This window comes from Lolium rigidum, chromosome 4 (genome assembly GCF_022539505.1).
Source record: "Lolium rigidum isolate FL_2022 chromosome 4, APGP_CSIRO_Lrig_0.1, whole genome shotgun sequence".
Classification (NCBI taxonomy): Eukaryota; Viridiplantae; Streptophyta; class Magnoliopsida; order Poales; family Poaceae; genus Lolium; species Lolium rigidum.
In genome coordinates this window covers 128,319,607-128,334,214 of record NC_061511.1, presented here as the reverse complement: position 1 = coordinate 128,334,214, position 14,608 = coordinate 128,319,607, and the positions used below count along the sequence as shown (strand labels likewise).

General features: G+C 45.6%; 1 protein-coding gene across 3 annotated transcripts; it reads left to right on the top strand.

Annotated features, from left to right (window-relative positions):
• The first annotated feature begins 7,961 nt into the window (after positions 1–7,961).
• On the top strand, positions 7,962–14,570 carry LOC124705602 (putative 1-phosphatidylinositol-3-phosphate 5-kinase FAB1D). Of its 3 annotated transcripts, none has more exons than XM_047237311.1 (12): positions 7,962–8,207; positions 8,598–8,675; positions 8,787–9,371; positions 9,441–9,585; positions 9,709–10,056; positions 10,261–11,070; positions 11,393–11,727; positions 11,847–11,973; positions 12,077–12,238; positions 12,334–13,551; positions 13,633–13,893; positions 13,978–14,570. In XM_047237311.1, the coding sequence occupies exons 2-12, from the start codon at positions 8,638–8,640 to the stop codon at positions 14,332–14,334; spliced, it is 4,386 nt and encodes a 1,461-aa protein (XP_047093267.1). In that variant the 5' UTR covers positions 7,962–8,207; positions 8,598–8,637; the 3' UTR covers positions 14,335–14,570. The 3 variants fall into 3 exon arrangements, with proteins under 3 accessions (XP_047093267.1, XP_047093266.1, XP_047093268.1); XM_047237310.1 differs by having other exon boundaries at positions 8,531–8,675; XM_047237312.1 differs by having other exon boundaries at positions 7,963–8,207; positions 8,531–8,675; positions 12,337–13,551.
• The last annotated feature ends 38 nt before the right edge of the window (positions 14,571–14,608 follow it).

Genomic DNA, 14,608 nt, shown 5'->3' with positions numbered 1-14,608 from the left:
ACCACCACCGCACCATTGAATGAAGAGAAGGAAGAGGAGGAGAAGGGGCATGCCGTCATCAGCACGGGCATCGGCCCTAGGCCGTGCACGCCACCATGATTACCATCTCCATGAATGCCACATCTCTCCGTCCATAGTTTGTGTAACTGTAGACTTGAACATGGTTGTGATCTCAATAATATATTCATCTATGTTTTGTTATTCATCCATGTGTGAGTGATTGATTTGATCTTAGGTTAAGGTAAGATCTAGTGCGCTAAGTTAGAATGTGTTGTGATCAAGTATTCATGTACATGTGTTGCTAAGATGAGTTCACGGGATCTTTTAGTTCGAAGGTGTACTTTTGCCTTGCGAGTACTATTATATAACTCGTCCTGGAGTCTCAAATTCTCAATACAATCATTCACGGCATTAAGCCAATCTCATACTTTTTCGAAGATGCACATGGGGACAATTAATCCAAAATAAATATTATTTTACTGTGAAGTTCCAAAATAAATATGTATGGACTACATAAAGCAAACAAGGAAGGTGGGGCGCGGCGGCACGCCGCGCCTGTGTGGGTGCAAGGTGAAGAGAAGTTGTGATTTCATTACAAAGTTCATCAAGCCAGCTAAATAGGTATTGCTTCCTTTCATTCATATGTAAATATTACATCATATTATTAAAAAGATGAGATAATTATCTCATTACAAAGTTTGCCAAGCCAGCTAAACTGTTATTACTCTTTCATTCAAATGTAAATATTAAAACAAATGACAAAAGGATGACATAATTCCTAAGTAGGGCTTGTTGTACATCAAGAGACAAAGATAATCCAAACTGAAAGGGGTACTAATACACCCGTCTATAACTATGCTTATGTAGTACCAATGCAGGGATGTCTTCCGCCATTTTTCTCATTCAGCCTTGTACTATTCAGGGAACACAATATAACAAGCCAACAATGATTGGGGGTCTTGTTGCTTCAGGTAGGAGATTAAATGGCGAATCCAAACTGTGAGTTCATCTAAGTGTACTTGTAACAGGCATATCTGCTAGATAAAATATTAATGTGCTAACCAATTCGGACAATAACATAATAACACATTTTATGTTTCAAGTTTACTTTCCTGACAGCCTACAAACGAAGTGTAGATGTGAGATCCATAAATCAAACATATCACGGACTTTATGCAGATTTAAAAAAATATAGCTGGTACTTACTACATTTTGCTCCTGTAGCAATATCTTGCATAAGTCCTGCCAATACAAAGTGATAGGTAGGAACCAAAATCAGAAAATAATGCACATGTAAAGACAAATGACCTGACATAGCACCTGAAGATAGCCACTCTGAAATAGAGCCAGCCAATACAGGCCGGCATGGCGGCATGACTCAAATATTGGTGTTGAAGAGAGCAAGAAATTACACTTTACAGAGCTCATGAGCAAAAAACAGCAAAAGTTGCAGGCAGAAGCAAAACGGGGAATATTTGTCCAGCTGAATTCGCATCGATATTCTTCTCACACAAAGGAATCAAAGTACATGGTCACAGAAGCTAGAAAGAAGCACAAGAGCAAAATGAAGAGCATCTTTTTCAGTTGTATAAGTGTGGTGTGAACCTCAGCACCCCATCCAAAACCACCACTGCTGCAATCTGCGCCCAAATAGAAAAAATTACAAACGGGTCACGGTCTAGAGATAAAAGTAAACCATGGATGGAGAGAAAATTACTCCCCTGAAGTGTCGGACATAGGGGTCGCATCATGTCGTCGTTGCGGACATCGGCCAGGAACACTAACATGGGCCACCTCGAACATCTTATCCTTGGGCCACCTCGTCTGCGACTCTTACTCCTTGACTGGCGAGGCTTCAGCCGCGGCGCCGTCCTCCACTCCTCCTTTATCTTCATCGTCACAGGGAAGAGGGAACGCGCGAGGAAGCAGCAGCGCCGGGTGCTCCTAGGGCGAAGAGGGAACGGGCGAGGAAGCAGCAGCGCCGGGTGCTCCTGGGGCGTGCGTCGGTGACGCAGGGGCCGGCAGCCAGAAGACCGAACAGTGCCCTAGGCCAAGGCAGCACGGACGGGTTGGCCGGGAAACACGCAGGTCGGACAGCACGGGCCGTCGGCTCGGAGAGCCTCGGACAGCGCCGCGAGCCTGACCGGCCGAGCAAGTGGATACGAAGAACGGCAATGATAGAAACCGGCGAGAATTCGTAGGTAGAGAGCAGACCGGCAGAACAAAAGGCGGCCGGCGGCTATGGGGAGCTCGGACGGGGGGTGCTTGGGGCAGCCCGATCGGCTAGCTCGGGAACATGGGGATTGATCAGAGAGGATGTGGAGGAGTTTTTTTTTCTTTTTAGACGTGGAGGAGATAATGTGTGGAGAACTGAAGAAGAGAGAGGAAGATACCCAGATGGAGAAGACTCCAGAACCAATACGTGTCAAGAGGCAAAACTGTAACAACGCAGAACGTGGAAATTAGGGCATCTCCAACCGGGCGACCCAAACGGACGCGCTGGGCCGTCCGTTTTGGGCCGTTTGGGTCGCCGCCCGGACACGCGGACAGCGGCCCGCGTCCGCGTGTCCGTTTGGGTCGCGCGCTGCGCCCAACGCGTGGACGCATCGCAAATTGGAGAAACACGAAAACAAAATGAAAATGGCAAATTTAAACGATATTTGATTAAACATATGCCCTATTTTGGGCAAATTTAGTACATAGCCCTATTTTGGGCAAATAAAACTAACAAAAGAAGCCCCTATATGGGCTTTTAAATTTAAACTAAAATATAAACAGAAAATAAAAAACCCTCTAGGGTTTGGTCGGTGGCGCGGTGGCCGGCCGTGCGCCGCCTAGCCCCGGCTGGGCGTCGTCGGCGACGTCGTCGAGGTCCCCGGCGGCGAGGCACCGTCGTGGCTCGACCGCGCCGGGGACTCCGGCCGTGGAGACCACGGGGCCTCCTCCCCACGGCGAGCGGGGGTCCGGAGCCACCCGCGCCGCCCGAGGCGCTGCCGCCTCTCTGCCCGCGCGGCGCCGCCCGGCCTCCGGCGCCGACTCCTCCGGCGGCGGCACCTCTCCTCCTGGCGGCCGCTGCCGCCGGCGGCGCGGCGCCCGGCCTCCTCCCGCCGCGCCGTCTCCTCCTCCTCCTCCCGTCGCGCCCGGAGGGCCCGGGCGTAGAGCTCCCGGCCCTCCGCGTCCTCCACCTCCCCGCCGCGCCGCCTCCTCCATTTCGGAGGTGCGAATGGCCGCATGGAGTTGCGGCCATTTCGCCTCCTCCTCCGCCGCCGAGACGATGAGGGCGGCGCGGAGGTCCGGGTCCTCCTCCGAGGACTCGGGCTTGGGCTCGAGCGGCAGCGGCGGCGGTTGCGGCAATGCCGCGCCGCGGCGGGCGGCCTCTCCGATGTGGAGGCCGCCTCGGTTTCCGCACGATGGTCGCGGCCGCCGGCGGCCGACGCCGATCGCTGGCTGGCCTCGTCGTCGTTCGCTCCGGGAGCGAACCGTCGCTTCAGGGCCATGGCGGCGGTTTTTGCTCGGGGAGTGGAGTGGGGACTGGAGTGGAGGGCCAGATCCCCTCCAGTCCCCATTTAATAGACTTCCCTGGTCACCGACAGGTGGGCCCAAGGGAGACGAGGCGACCAGCACGCGGACGCGAGCGGACGGCGCGTGCCATCCGCGGCCACGCAAACCTAGCCCAGATTTGGGCCGGGTTTGCGTCGTTCCGGACGCCGCGGCCGTCCGCTTTTGCGGTGCGTCCCCGCGTTGGGCCGGGTTTTTGTCCGGCTGGACCCATCCGGACGCGCGGGCGCGGGATGGGTCGCCCCGTTGGAGATGCCCTTAAGCACCGCTTTGACCACGAAACTGAACGAACCCACCACGTGCAACGTTCACACACAAGACGGTAGAAAGGAAACCGGAGGACCGGAGATTAAGGAGACGCGTCGATACCTGATTGGAGGAAATTGTAACGTGAACAGTACACACCCAAAATTTTATGGTTTTAGCAAAAGGGGTCAGCTTTAATATAGGTAATAATAATGAGTGTGTGTGTCCAAATGAGATTCGATGCACATTTCTCTGATTCTCTGAATAGAGTGCAGTGACCAAAGTGAGCCAACATGTTCGATTTACTCTTTCGCACCAACCGCAAGCCTACAATCTTGTTTCTTTCAAAGTTGCCCTTGTGAAGATCGAAGTGCACTTTCTCTTCAACAATGTATTATCTTTTCAGCTGGATAGATCGATCATGTCTATCAGCATAGCATGTAGATCGGTTCAGATCAAAGTGACCTGACATGGATGAAAGCATCCGTCAATCCACCTAGCCAATTCGATCAACATTTTGTCTTTTTGCGTGATTAATTCATCGGCCCTACATTTGTTTCTCTAGTTGATTTGACAGATGCATTATATCGGATAGCTGACGTGATTTATCGATGCATGCATACAAGGTGTTTTTTTAACCTACGAGCATATGCTTTCTGGTTTTTAAAATAAATTTTAAATGCATTATAAAATGTTTAAAAAATCAGCAAAACTATCGCGCATACATCTTAATGTTTAATGTGTTCGCAAAGTTATTTCACAAAAAGCTGATATTTTTGTGTCATGTGTAAAAAAGGCAAAATTTGATGCTAAAAATAAGCTCTTCGTAAGATATTTCCTTGTCTTTTTTATGTAGGACATAAAAATGGCTGTTTTTTCGCGAAGCTTGGTGTGCGCACATAGAATGTCGATATATACACGTGAAATTTTTGTTTGATTTTGTTTGATAGTTTAAAATATTATTTCCGGTGACAGTAGCATATGCACCCAAGATCAAAAGTGCATTACCGTGCATGTAGGTGTTTTTCCGGTGTATTCTTATAAACAGTGAGGCGATGGCTACATCTTAAAATTAGAATAAGGTTATCTCTGCTCTATTCTCGGTCTCTAGCACCGGAAAATGGCAAGTGAAGTTATGAGTATCGTTGATCCCCGGATCTAGTCGATTATGGTTTTTGTTTGTGTGGTTTTATGTGCGACTCTTCTGATCTACGAGTCTCATATTTGGCGATGGTTGTTGCCGTAGCACGTTGGTCCATTAGGCCTTTGTCAGGCTTCAGTGATGGAGCGACGAGGACAGCGACTCGCCTTCGGCTCACGGCGATACCTGTAGTTGTCGTTAGGTGGTCTATGAACCTATTTATAATTTCTATTTTTTTATTTTATTGCTACCATGGATCATTATCGATGGATGGCGGATCTTTTCCCAAAACAAAAACAATTAACTCAATGGATTGATGGATGCACCACCAGCCGGCCACATCAAATTTCTTCCCGCGTGCACGTACAGTTTTGTCCCATATAAATATTTGGACTATGTGTCTATGAATGCATCTTGTCCATCTCTAACATGACTGAAATTCTATCTTACCCCGGATGTTCATGGATCATGCGTGATGCAGGCTGAAAGATCCACGCATGCATGACCGGCTTAATTCCTCAAACAGTTCTGTATCTTCTTTATCTATTTTTTCGACGTAAAATTCATCTATCTGATAAGTGATAACTGTCGTGTGTAGAGAGTAGGGACAAATCAGCGAATATGAGCTAACAGGAGATGTAAGATTTAACCAGAGCTCAACTTATCAACTATATATATGCAGTTATGTAGCGACAAAACTGGTCTTATCTGAAATGACATGGAGAGTAAGTGTGATTTTTGTTGTTGTTTGTGGATTTAAGAAATTTGGTTGGAGAGTGGAATTTATTTTTGTGTGGCGTGAAGATCGGTCCAACTCGACGTATCTATTGGTCAAAACCATGTTGATTGATCGATGACCCCTAGATTTCTTATTAATTGGGGTAGGCATTATTGTTGTACCTAATCATTCTACTTTGCTTGTAGATATGAGACATAGCTTAGCCGGACACCTGGACTGCCAAGTATATATAATAATAATAATAATAATAATAATAATAATAATAATAATAATAATAATAATAATAATTCAGATGAGGCGTTTTGGCACCCGGGAGCATATGCTCGCTCCCGGTTTTTTAAATGTCTTTTAAGCGCAGTTGGAAACGTCAAAAAACTCCGAACAAAAAATTGACATATGCATCTCGACATCATATGTATTAAGAAAGTTGTTTCGTGGAAAAATGATATTGTATGTATCGTGTGCAAAAAAGACAAAATCCAATGCTTAAAAAGCTTTTCACGAGACATTTCTTTGTCTTTTTTACACAAGACATAAAAAAATGTCATTTTTCCGCGAAACTTGGTGTGCACACATATAATGTTGAAATATACACATCAATTTTTGTTTAGATTTTTTAAACATTTTCATATGTTTTTCCTGTGTAGTAGGAGCATATGCTCCCATGTTCAAATGTGAATTTCCGTAATCTTTTCATCTTATGAAAGATATCTCCGATCAGAAGACATCTTTCATGGGACGGAGGGACTAATACTACTATTGTACTTATAATAATAATGAAACAATTGTATATATGAACTTTTTAAAAAAAAACTTATGAAAAACATACTCCTCGGCTTTTAAAGAATATGAAAATACATGTAGGTCATGTGCCGTGGAGGAAGAGATATGATCAGAAGGGACACTCCACTTGCAGCATTGTCCTGCCGCCGCTCTCCCTTATTTCCTTCGCCTTTCCTCGTCAACGAAGGGAGAGCTGCACCTTGCCAGAGTTGGGGCCGACGCAGGTAGCCATGGTAGCGGCAAAAACTACGAGCCTACATAGAGTCGGAGGCAAGAACAATGCGTCTAGCCACAGCGGATCGGTCTACGATGAGGAATAAAACTCAGTGTTCATGGTGGGGGTGCTGGCGCTGAACTTAAAGGGTGGGCGCTACCAGTTGCCGACACCAAAGATGAATGGGGTGGTGGGGCTTAGAGGAATGTCCAGGGGCATCGATGGACCAGCGTAGGGTGGGATTGGAAATGGCGTGCTGGCAAGACGGTGCCCGGTGGATACGGGTGGCATAGCCGGCGTTTCAGCCCGTGTTGGAGGTTTGAACGATGCTAGTGACGGGGGTCCAAGCGATGGTAGTTCTCTCCCTATCCCTCCTCCCCAACGTGCATCTCTCTTCCCCTTCCTATCTAGCACTTTGACCGCAAAATGGCACCCGTGGGCTGGGTGAAAATTGACCACTTTGACCGCAAAATGGCACCCGTGGGCTGGGTGAAAATGGACTGCACCTAGGCAACTAGCAACCCCCGTTAAAGGTACTTCCTCGTGCGCTAAATGCTTATCATAGATTTAGGTGAAGTACATGCTAAAATATGTTTAGATACATCGAACCCACAACAAATATTTAGGGCTGGAGAGAGAATACACTATCGCATGTGGCAGGTATATATGCCTTACAACTTTTTTCTCATCGTCGTGCCACCTAGAAATGTATTGGTTGGACCAAAACTAAACTGAGAGCCACATCGTCTTTATTCAGGACTCAGGAGAGGAATGAGTGCATGCTAATCATCATTTCCCTCGTTTTATCAGTTACATGATGTAATCCATTATCGAAAAACGTCATCTATGTAATCTATGTAATAATGGAAGAAAACGTCAACCTATTGCAGCCATACATAGGTGCCGGCCAAGCGGTGCCTCATACTCTGGGCACAATAATTCAGCCAGCCGTGGAGTTTGCTTCTTGATCTTGAGCGCCGTATGCTAAACTGGACACGTTGACAGGGCGGGACATGATGCGCGTCGTCGATGTGTCACCATGCATGTCATGTAACGTGTTTAGCTACACCTGTACATCGACGTTTTGCAATTGCATTAATGTGTCGCCCATATACGCGTCAACAATAATTCTGAAAACTTCACGCAAAACAAGTGTGTTGAAAATGTGGCTTATAGATGTAGGGAGAAGACGAAATAGGAGTACCCAAAAAAAAAATCCAGTTCCTGCCCTGTGAACTCAAATCATTTGGTTGCGTGAGATAAATAGACAGGAGCCGAGGACGACACGAGTAGGTGCTACGAGCCTATAGGCTTTCCCCCCTTCTGTTTCTGCTTCCTCTCTTCTGTTCTGTTGCTCCATTGCTCGCTGCTAGCTCCCAGCTCCGGCAGCGGCTTCCACTTCGTTCCCCCCTTTTCATTTGTTAGTGCTTCGGTCCGAGCAGCCCCCCTTTTGCTTCTTGAGTGCTTCGGTCTGATCTACCTTGGCCACTGCAACTCTGCAAGGGAGTAAGGAATCCGAATCCGAGGTGAATTTCCTCTTTTTTTTTTGGTTCAGATATCCCCATTTCAGTCTTCATTTCTCCTTTTCTCTACTTCAGAGTATTACATGCTCTCTCTATTTCTTTGCATTCATTGTTGGGATTTAACGCAGTAGTAAAAATTGTTTGATTTAATTTGGAGTTCCCTTTTTCTGCTTGCAATCTGAATGAATGAATGAACATTCATCAAATGTAGTGTCAGACTAGAGTATATCCCGCAACCTCATCGGTTCATCTCATCTCAACTGCATCACCAGTTCACCGCTGCACTACCAGTGCCGATTGATCAGTTTCCTCTATTTGGCATCCAGCTATTCTTAACAGGCTAGAGTAGACAGGCGAAGGAATTCAGAGGTATCTGAATTCCACATCCTGCAGGTATAATAACAAGAGCATGTGAGCTGTGAGTCATTCGTCCATGAATATGCTGATCAGCACCGACGCCACTAGTAGCAGGTACGTACTTCCTCCCCATGTATATACTGCTGCTAAATCTATGTGTCAAGATACATACTGGTGGGTGGCAAGGTACTTAACGTGTGTCTCCACTTGTGTCTGTATCCGCAGGGTGGGAATTGTCGATGGTAACCGGAACCGTCAGGCCGTGCACGGTGTCCCTTACCTTATGCCGGCGTACCAGACCGCCAGTGATAGGCTCGTCGACGACAATTTGATCAGGTATGGTGATGACTCTCACGGTGCCGAGAGAGTCGGTGCCACTGAATTCACCGAGATGGAGGAGGGTGATGCCGTCTGGATACCGCCTGAGGCGGCCGACAGCAAGGATGAGACTCAGTTGGGTGCATACACAAACAGTGATGACGATGACAACGATGATGGTATGAACTGGGGGCAGCCGAGTTCCAGTGAGTCGGAGCCCAGCCCCATCCCCAGTCCAAGAGAGGAGCGGCAGACGGCGATGCTCAAGGCCATGGACAGGCAGCTCAAGATGCTGGCCAGCCGGTTCCTAGCATCTGCCGGCATCTCACTGCCCCGAGAAGACGACGGCGGCGAGAGTTGGCTCGACATCGTCACCTCCCTGTCCTGGGAAGCTGCCCTGCTTATTAAGCCCGACGGCAAGGCCGGAAACGAGATGGACCCGGGGTCCTACGTCAAGGTCAAGCGCGTTGCGTCCGGTACCCGCAGACAATGGTAAAAATCCTAAACATAACCAGATTATCATCGTCACGGCGAGATTAATGGGGCTGTCTCTCGTCGCAGCGAGGTGATCAATGGCTTGGTATTCAAGAAGTATGGGGCTCATAAGCACATGCCGACCAAGTGTCACAACCCCAAGCTGCTGCTGCTTAGAGGCGCCCTCGGGGATTCCGATGTGGGGCTCTCATCATTTGATTCCATGGAACAGGTTCAAACTACATACTACTGAGTTTTCTTCCATTCAGAATTTGTGTACTCTGTTTTGAGAAATACTCCAACTTAAGGTTTATATCGATGGATCAAACACCAACACTGTCTTTTTTTTAATCAGGAAAAGGGCCATTTAGAAAAGGCTATTAGCCAAGTGATGGAGACATGCGCTCCAAATGTTATTATGGTAGAGAAAACAGTTTCCCGTGACATTCAGGAGCTCCTGTTGAACCATGGTGTCACTCTAGTGCTTGATATGAGGCTCAACCGGTTGCAGAGGATTTCTCTCTGCTCCGGCTCTCCCATAGTCTCGGTTTCAGAGATCCTAAACACGCCAAAGTTGAAGCAGTGCGACTACTTCCATATCGAAAAGGTCGTGGAGGAGCATAACTGTACTGGTGAAGGCGGGAAGAGGCCATCTAAAACATTGATGTTCTTGGAAGGCTTTCCCAAGCCGTTGGGGTGCACGGTAAGCTTTAGTCGATTTAAAATTTTCTCCATTGTGAATTGATGCCACATTATAAAATTCATGATGAACCTATTTTATCAACTTCAATACCAAATTTCTATCTCTTACAAGATGATTCTTCTTTAATATGCTTGGTTGCATTGTGCTGCCATGACAATAACGGGTATATCATCTGCACAACCATTATAACTTACATTCCTGCAGATATTACTAAGAGGAGCAAATAGCGAAGAACTGAAGAAAGTCAAGCAAGTCATGCTCTACACGGTATTTGCAGCGTACCACCTGGTTCTTGAGACATCTTTCTTTGAAGATCAGAGGGCATTCTTGAATGATACAGATACTCCAAATTGTGTCGGTATGAAGGAAGGTCCATCGGTAATTAGTCATGCAAATTCAGATGCTTTATGGTCACCGACAGATGGCTGCTTGAATGAGCTGACGGAGGGTACAACCATCCATTATGATTCAAATCATGCACCTCCCTCTGAAAAAATTATACGATCAGTCTCAGGAAGATTCATTGATATATTCCGCCATCAGAATATTTATCTACCTGTCACTTCTCAGGAGTCAGCTGATTATCAGAAAGAAGGAAGACTTGAACTCAATCAAGAAGTACAAAGTGAAGGTTTTGATGCCAGGGTAAGTACCAATGGACCGGCTGATTCTGGTAAGTACATGGAAAATTTCAAACATTTCCAGAAACAAGTATGTGCCAAAGCAAATGAACAGATGATAGAGGTTGATCATCCAACTGGTGGAGAACATGAGAAATTATCAGTTGCATCGGAAAATGGGGAGCGACACAGCACCGCTTACAGTGAAGAGAAAGCCTCACACATCAACAAGGCTGATGATGTACTGGATCCCCAGAGCATACTGATTTTGATGTCCAGCCAATGCATTGCAAAACAGGTCGTTTGTGAGCAGAGTCATCTGTCTCGGATAAATTATTATGGGAATTTTGATGTCTCCTTAGGACGATATTTGCAAGACATTTTGCAGAATCAGGTACCATTATTGTTACAGTATCCCACTTAGAAAATAAGATGATCAGTAGTTTATATTCCGCTTGTCATCTTCTTTTGCTTTTGCTTTTGTTTTATTTTTTATATAACTTAGAACGAAAAGCATCAGTAGGATCTTACATTTGTTCAAATAGAAAATTATTTATTGTCTTGTATTATGCTCCCTGGAATGCCCCCCTGTAAGCTGCATAACTTTGGTACTGACAAGCATGCCCTTGTGTAATAGTCATAGAGGAGCTTGTCTGCCATTTGATTCCAAGGATGTGCTCAACTGCTCACGAGTCGTGTACATTTATATGTGGCAGAACCTAAGCTGTTTCTCATGCGGAGACCCTCCGGAGGCTCACTTGTACTCCTACACCCACCGCGAAGGAAATCTGACCGTTCTTGTGAAGCGCTTGCTGCCTCTGCATCGTTTGCCTGGTGAGTCCAAAGGAAATATTTGGATGTGGACTAGATGTCTAAAATGTGAGCATGAAAGTGGGATATCTAAAGCATCTCAAAAGGTGCTAATGTCGACTGAGGCACGTAACCTATCGTTTGGGAAGTTCCTTGAACTTAGTTTTTCAAGCCACTCTGCCGCTAGAAGGCTATCGATATGCGGGCATTTGGTGAACAGGGACTGCCTACGCTTTTTTGGGTAGGCAAATGATTCAAGAAGTTATATTATGTTTGTGTATATTTGTTGTTGATTTTCTCTTGCAAAATAATAATGTTAATATCTTCTCTTCCTTTTGGTGTGGGATCTGTCAACTTCAGGCTGGGCTCGAAAGTTGCAATGTTTCAATATTCATCAGTCGAGATATACAATGCCTGCAAGCCACAACAAACCCTCGAGTTCCATAATCCCTCTACACATGAGTTGTTCAAGCAACAGGGGAGAAATGTATGCTCTGTTTAATTAAATTATTTGTGCCATCTCAGGGCTGCGTTAGTACGCTACTAGCCTTCAAAATGCATCCGTTAATGCCTCCATTGTGTTCATTTAGGTTCTTTCTAGAGGAGTTACCCTCTTCAGTGAAGTTGAAAGCATGCTACAGCACACGGAGAATCAGTTTCCTGAGGTGGCGATTAGCTGCGGCGCATTACTTCCTGTTAAAGAGTTCTCTCAGCTCAAAGAGATGTTGATTAAAGAGAAGACCGAGTTTGTGGTAAACTGCATGCCCCTTTTCTTTTATTACTTCAATCATGTACCCTTGATTTTTTGGAACTGTTATTTTACTGGTAGTCCATTGATATTATCAAGCAGGATTATCTGGTGAAGGCTGTTGATCTGCATGGTATGTCTAGGTCTTCTGTGCATGAGATTCTTGATGTAAATTGGCTCTATCAGGACCTTCTGCTTGAACTATATGTATGGGACCGTCGGTTGCATCGACTCCTGCTGTGTAAATCTGCTGGAACAGAAAGAATGAGTAATGGCATGAAGGTGACTGTTGATCTTACTCATGACCGAACGGCAACTGTCGAGACCGATGGTACTGCTGGCTGTACCAGCAGCCAACTGCGAAGGGCAACGTTGGCAAGCCCTCAGGATGTACACTATGAAGAACAAGATAGCACAGATATGCCATCATCTGGAACATCGGATAGCTTGGATGTGCAGGGGCAGGGCAATGGTCCAACTGTACATCCTATATCCGTTAGGCAAGAGCCATTTCATATTCCACGGTTCAGAATGTCTGAATGGGAAGACAGGGAGAGATGGGTTTGGAATCCACTTTCTGAGTTAAGATTGGCTTACAGGCAGGAACTTCAGGCTGGATGTTCCGAAAAGTTTGAGCTCGTTAACCGCTATTCTCCGTCTCATCTGACCTCCTTGCACAAACAATCTGCTGAAGAGGTGTGCTCTCCAAGGTTCACGGTTGGTCCAGGCGGTAATGTCTTGTCTGTATCAGAAGATGAGATATCCAGCATAATCTCCCGCGCTCTCGCCATATCCGAGGATCGTCGTCATTTACTGGATTCTATCATTGAGAGTCATGCATCGGACAGTTGTAGCTTTTCATCTGAAGGTTCTTCTCCCTCCGCATCCTGGTCATCTATTGAATCTTCAGATTCTGAAGCAAGCTTTTCATCCGACGACCTCTACAACTACGATAGCTCGCTTCTATCATCCTCTCTCCATCCGGAAATATATGTCAATGGGAAAGCAGCTCTCAAGGGAAAATATTCAGTCATCTGTGTACATGCTAATCAGTTCTACACTCTTAGAAAGAAATCTTGTCCATCTGAGCTCGCATATGTCGCTTCCTTGAGCCGGTGCAAGAAATGGGACGCTCAAGGCGGAAAAAGTAAGGCTTTATTTGCAAAAACAATGGATGGCAGGTTCATCATCAAGCAAATAAAGAGGACAGAGTTTGAGTCTTTCATAGAAGTTGCCCCCGATTACTTTAAGCATGTTTACCACTCTCTTGATACCGGCAGCCAAACTTGCCTTGCCAAAATTTTAGGAATCTATCAGGTATTCTACATCAATGGAACATTATTTCCAGATTTTCTTTTGCTGTTTATTGTGTTTTAAAGTGTGAGTGTCCTAATTCAGGTTAAGCAAATAAGACATGGCAAGGAAGTGAAGATTGATCTGATGGTAATGGAAAATCTTCTCTTTGGACACAATGTGTCACGGATATATGATCTCAAAGGTGCAATTTTTTCTCGATACATTGCTGACTCAAGGGACAGTGACACTGTTTACTTGGATCAAAATTTTGTCGAGGATATGTCTGTTTCTCCGATCTATATTGGAGGAAGAACGAAACACCTCTTGCAGCGGGCGATCTGGAATGATACATCTTTTCTTACGGTATGTATTTACTTTACTTCAACTACGGGTAAATCACCCATATTTGTATCAGAAAACAAGTTAACAAAATTATTACGCTTGCAGTCAATTAATGTTATGGACTACTCTCTACTTGTGGGAGTGGACAAACAAAACCACGAGTTTGTATTCGGCATCATCGATTACCTGAGGCAATACACATGGGACAAGCAATTGGAGACATGGGTAAAAACTTCTCTGGTGGTGCCAAAGAATGTTTCGCCAACGGTAATTTCACCAAGAGAGTATAAGAAAAGGTTTAGGAAGTTCATGACCAAGTACTTCCTGACAGTTCCAGATGATTGGAGCACAGCGAAGAGCCATTCTGGGACCTGTAAATCGTGTGCCCATGGCAACTGTAATTTGTGGAAAATTGACAGCCAGAAGCCTCATCATCAAGCTGAAGCATGCTCTATTCAGTGAAGAACTTCTCTCGCTCTTATCCGGTTCATCTTCTGGCTTATATTTAGTTATTTTGCAAAGCAGTGTACAGAGAATAAGTGTCTGACTTCACTTGTAAAGTTATAGAGTATTCATCTTTTAGGCAATTTTTTTTTTGGAGGAAATGAGGTTCAAAAATCAAAATACATGTACCCTCGCAGCTTTTGTTACTTGTCCAATTCATAGTCAGTATATTGAAAATTTGAAATCATGTGATCCACACATCATTTGTTGAGTTCTTGGTTTTATTTAATTG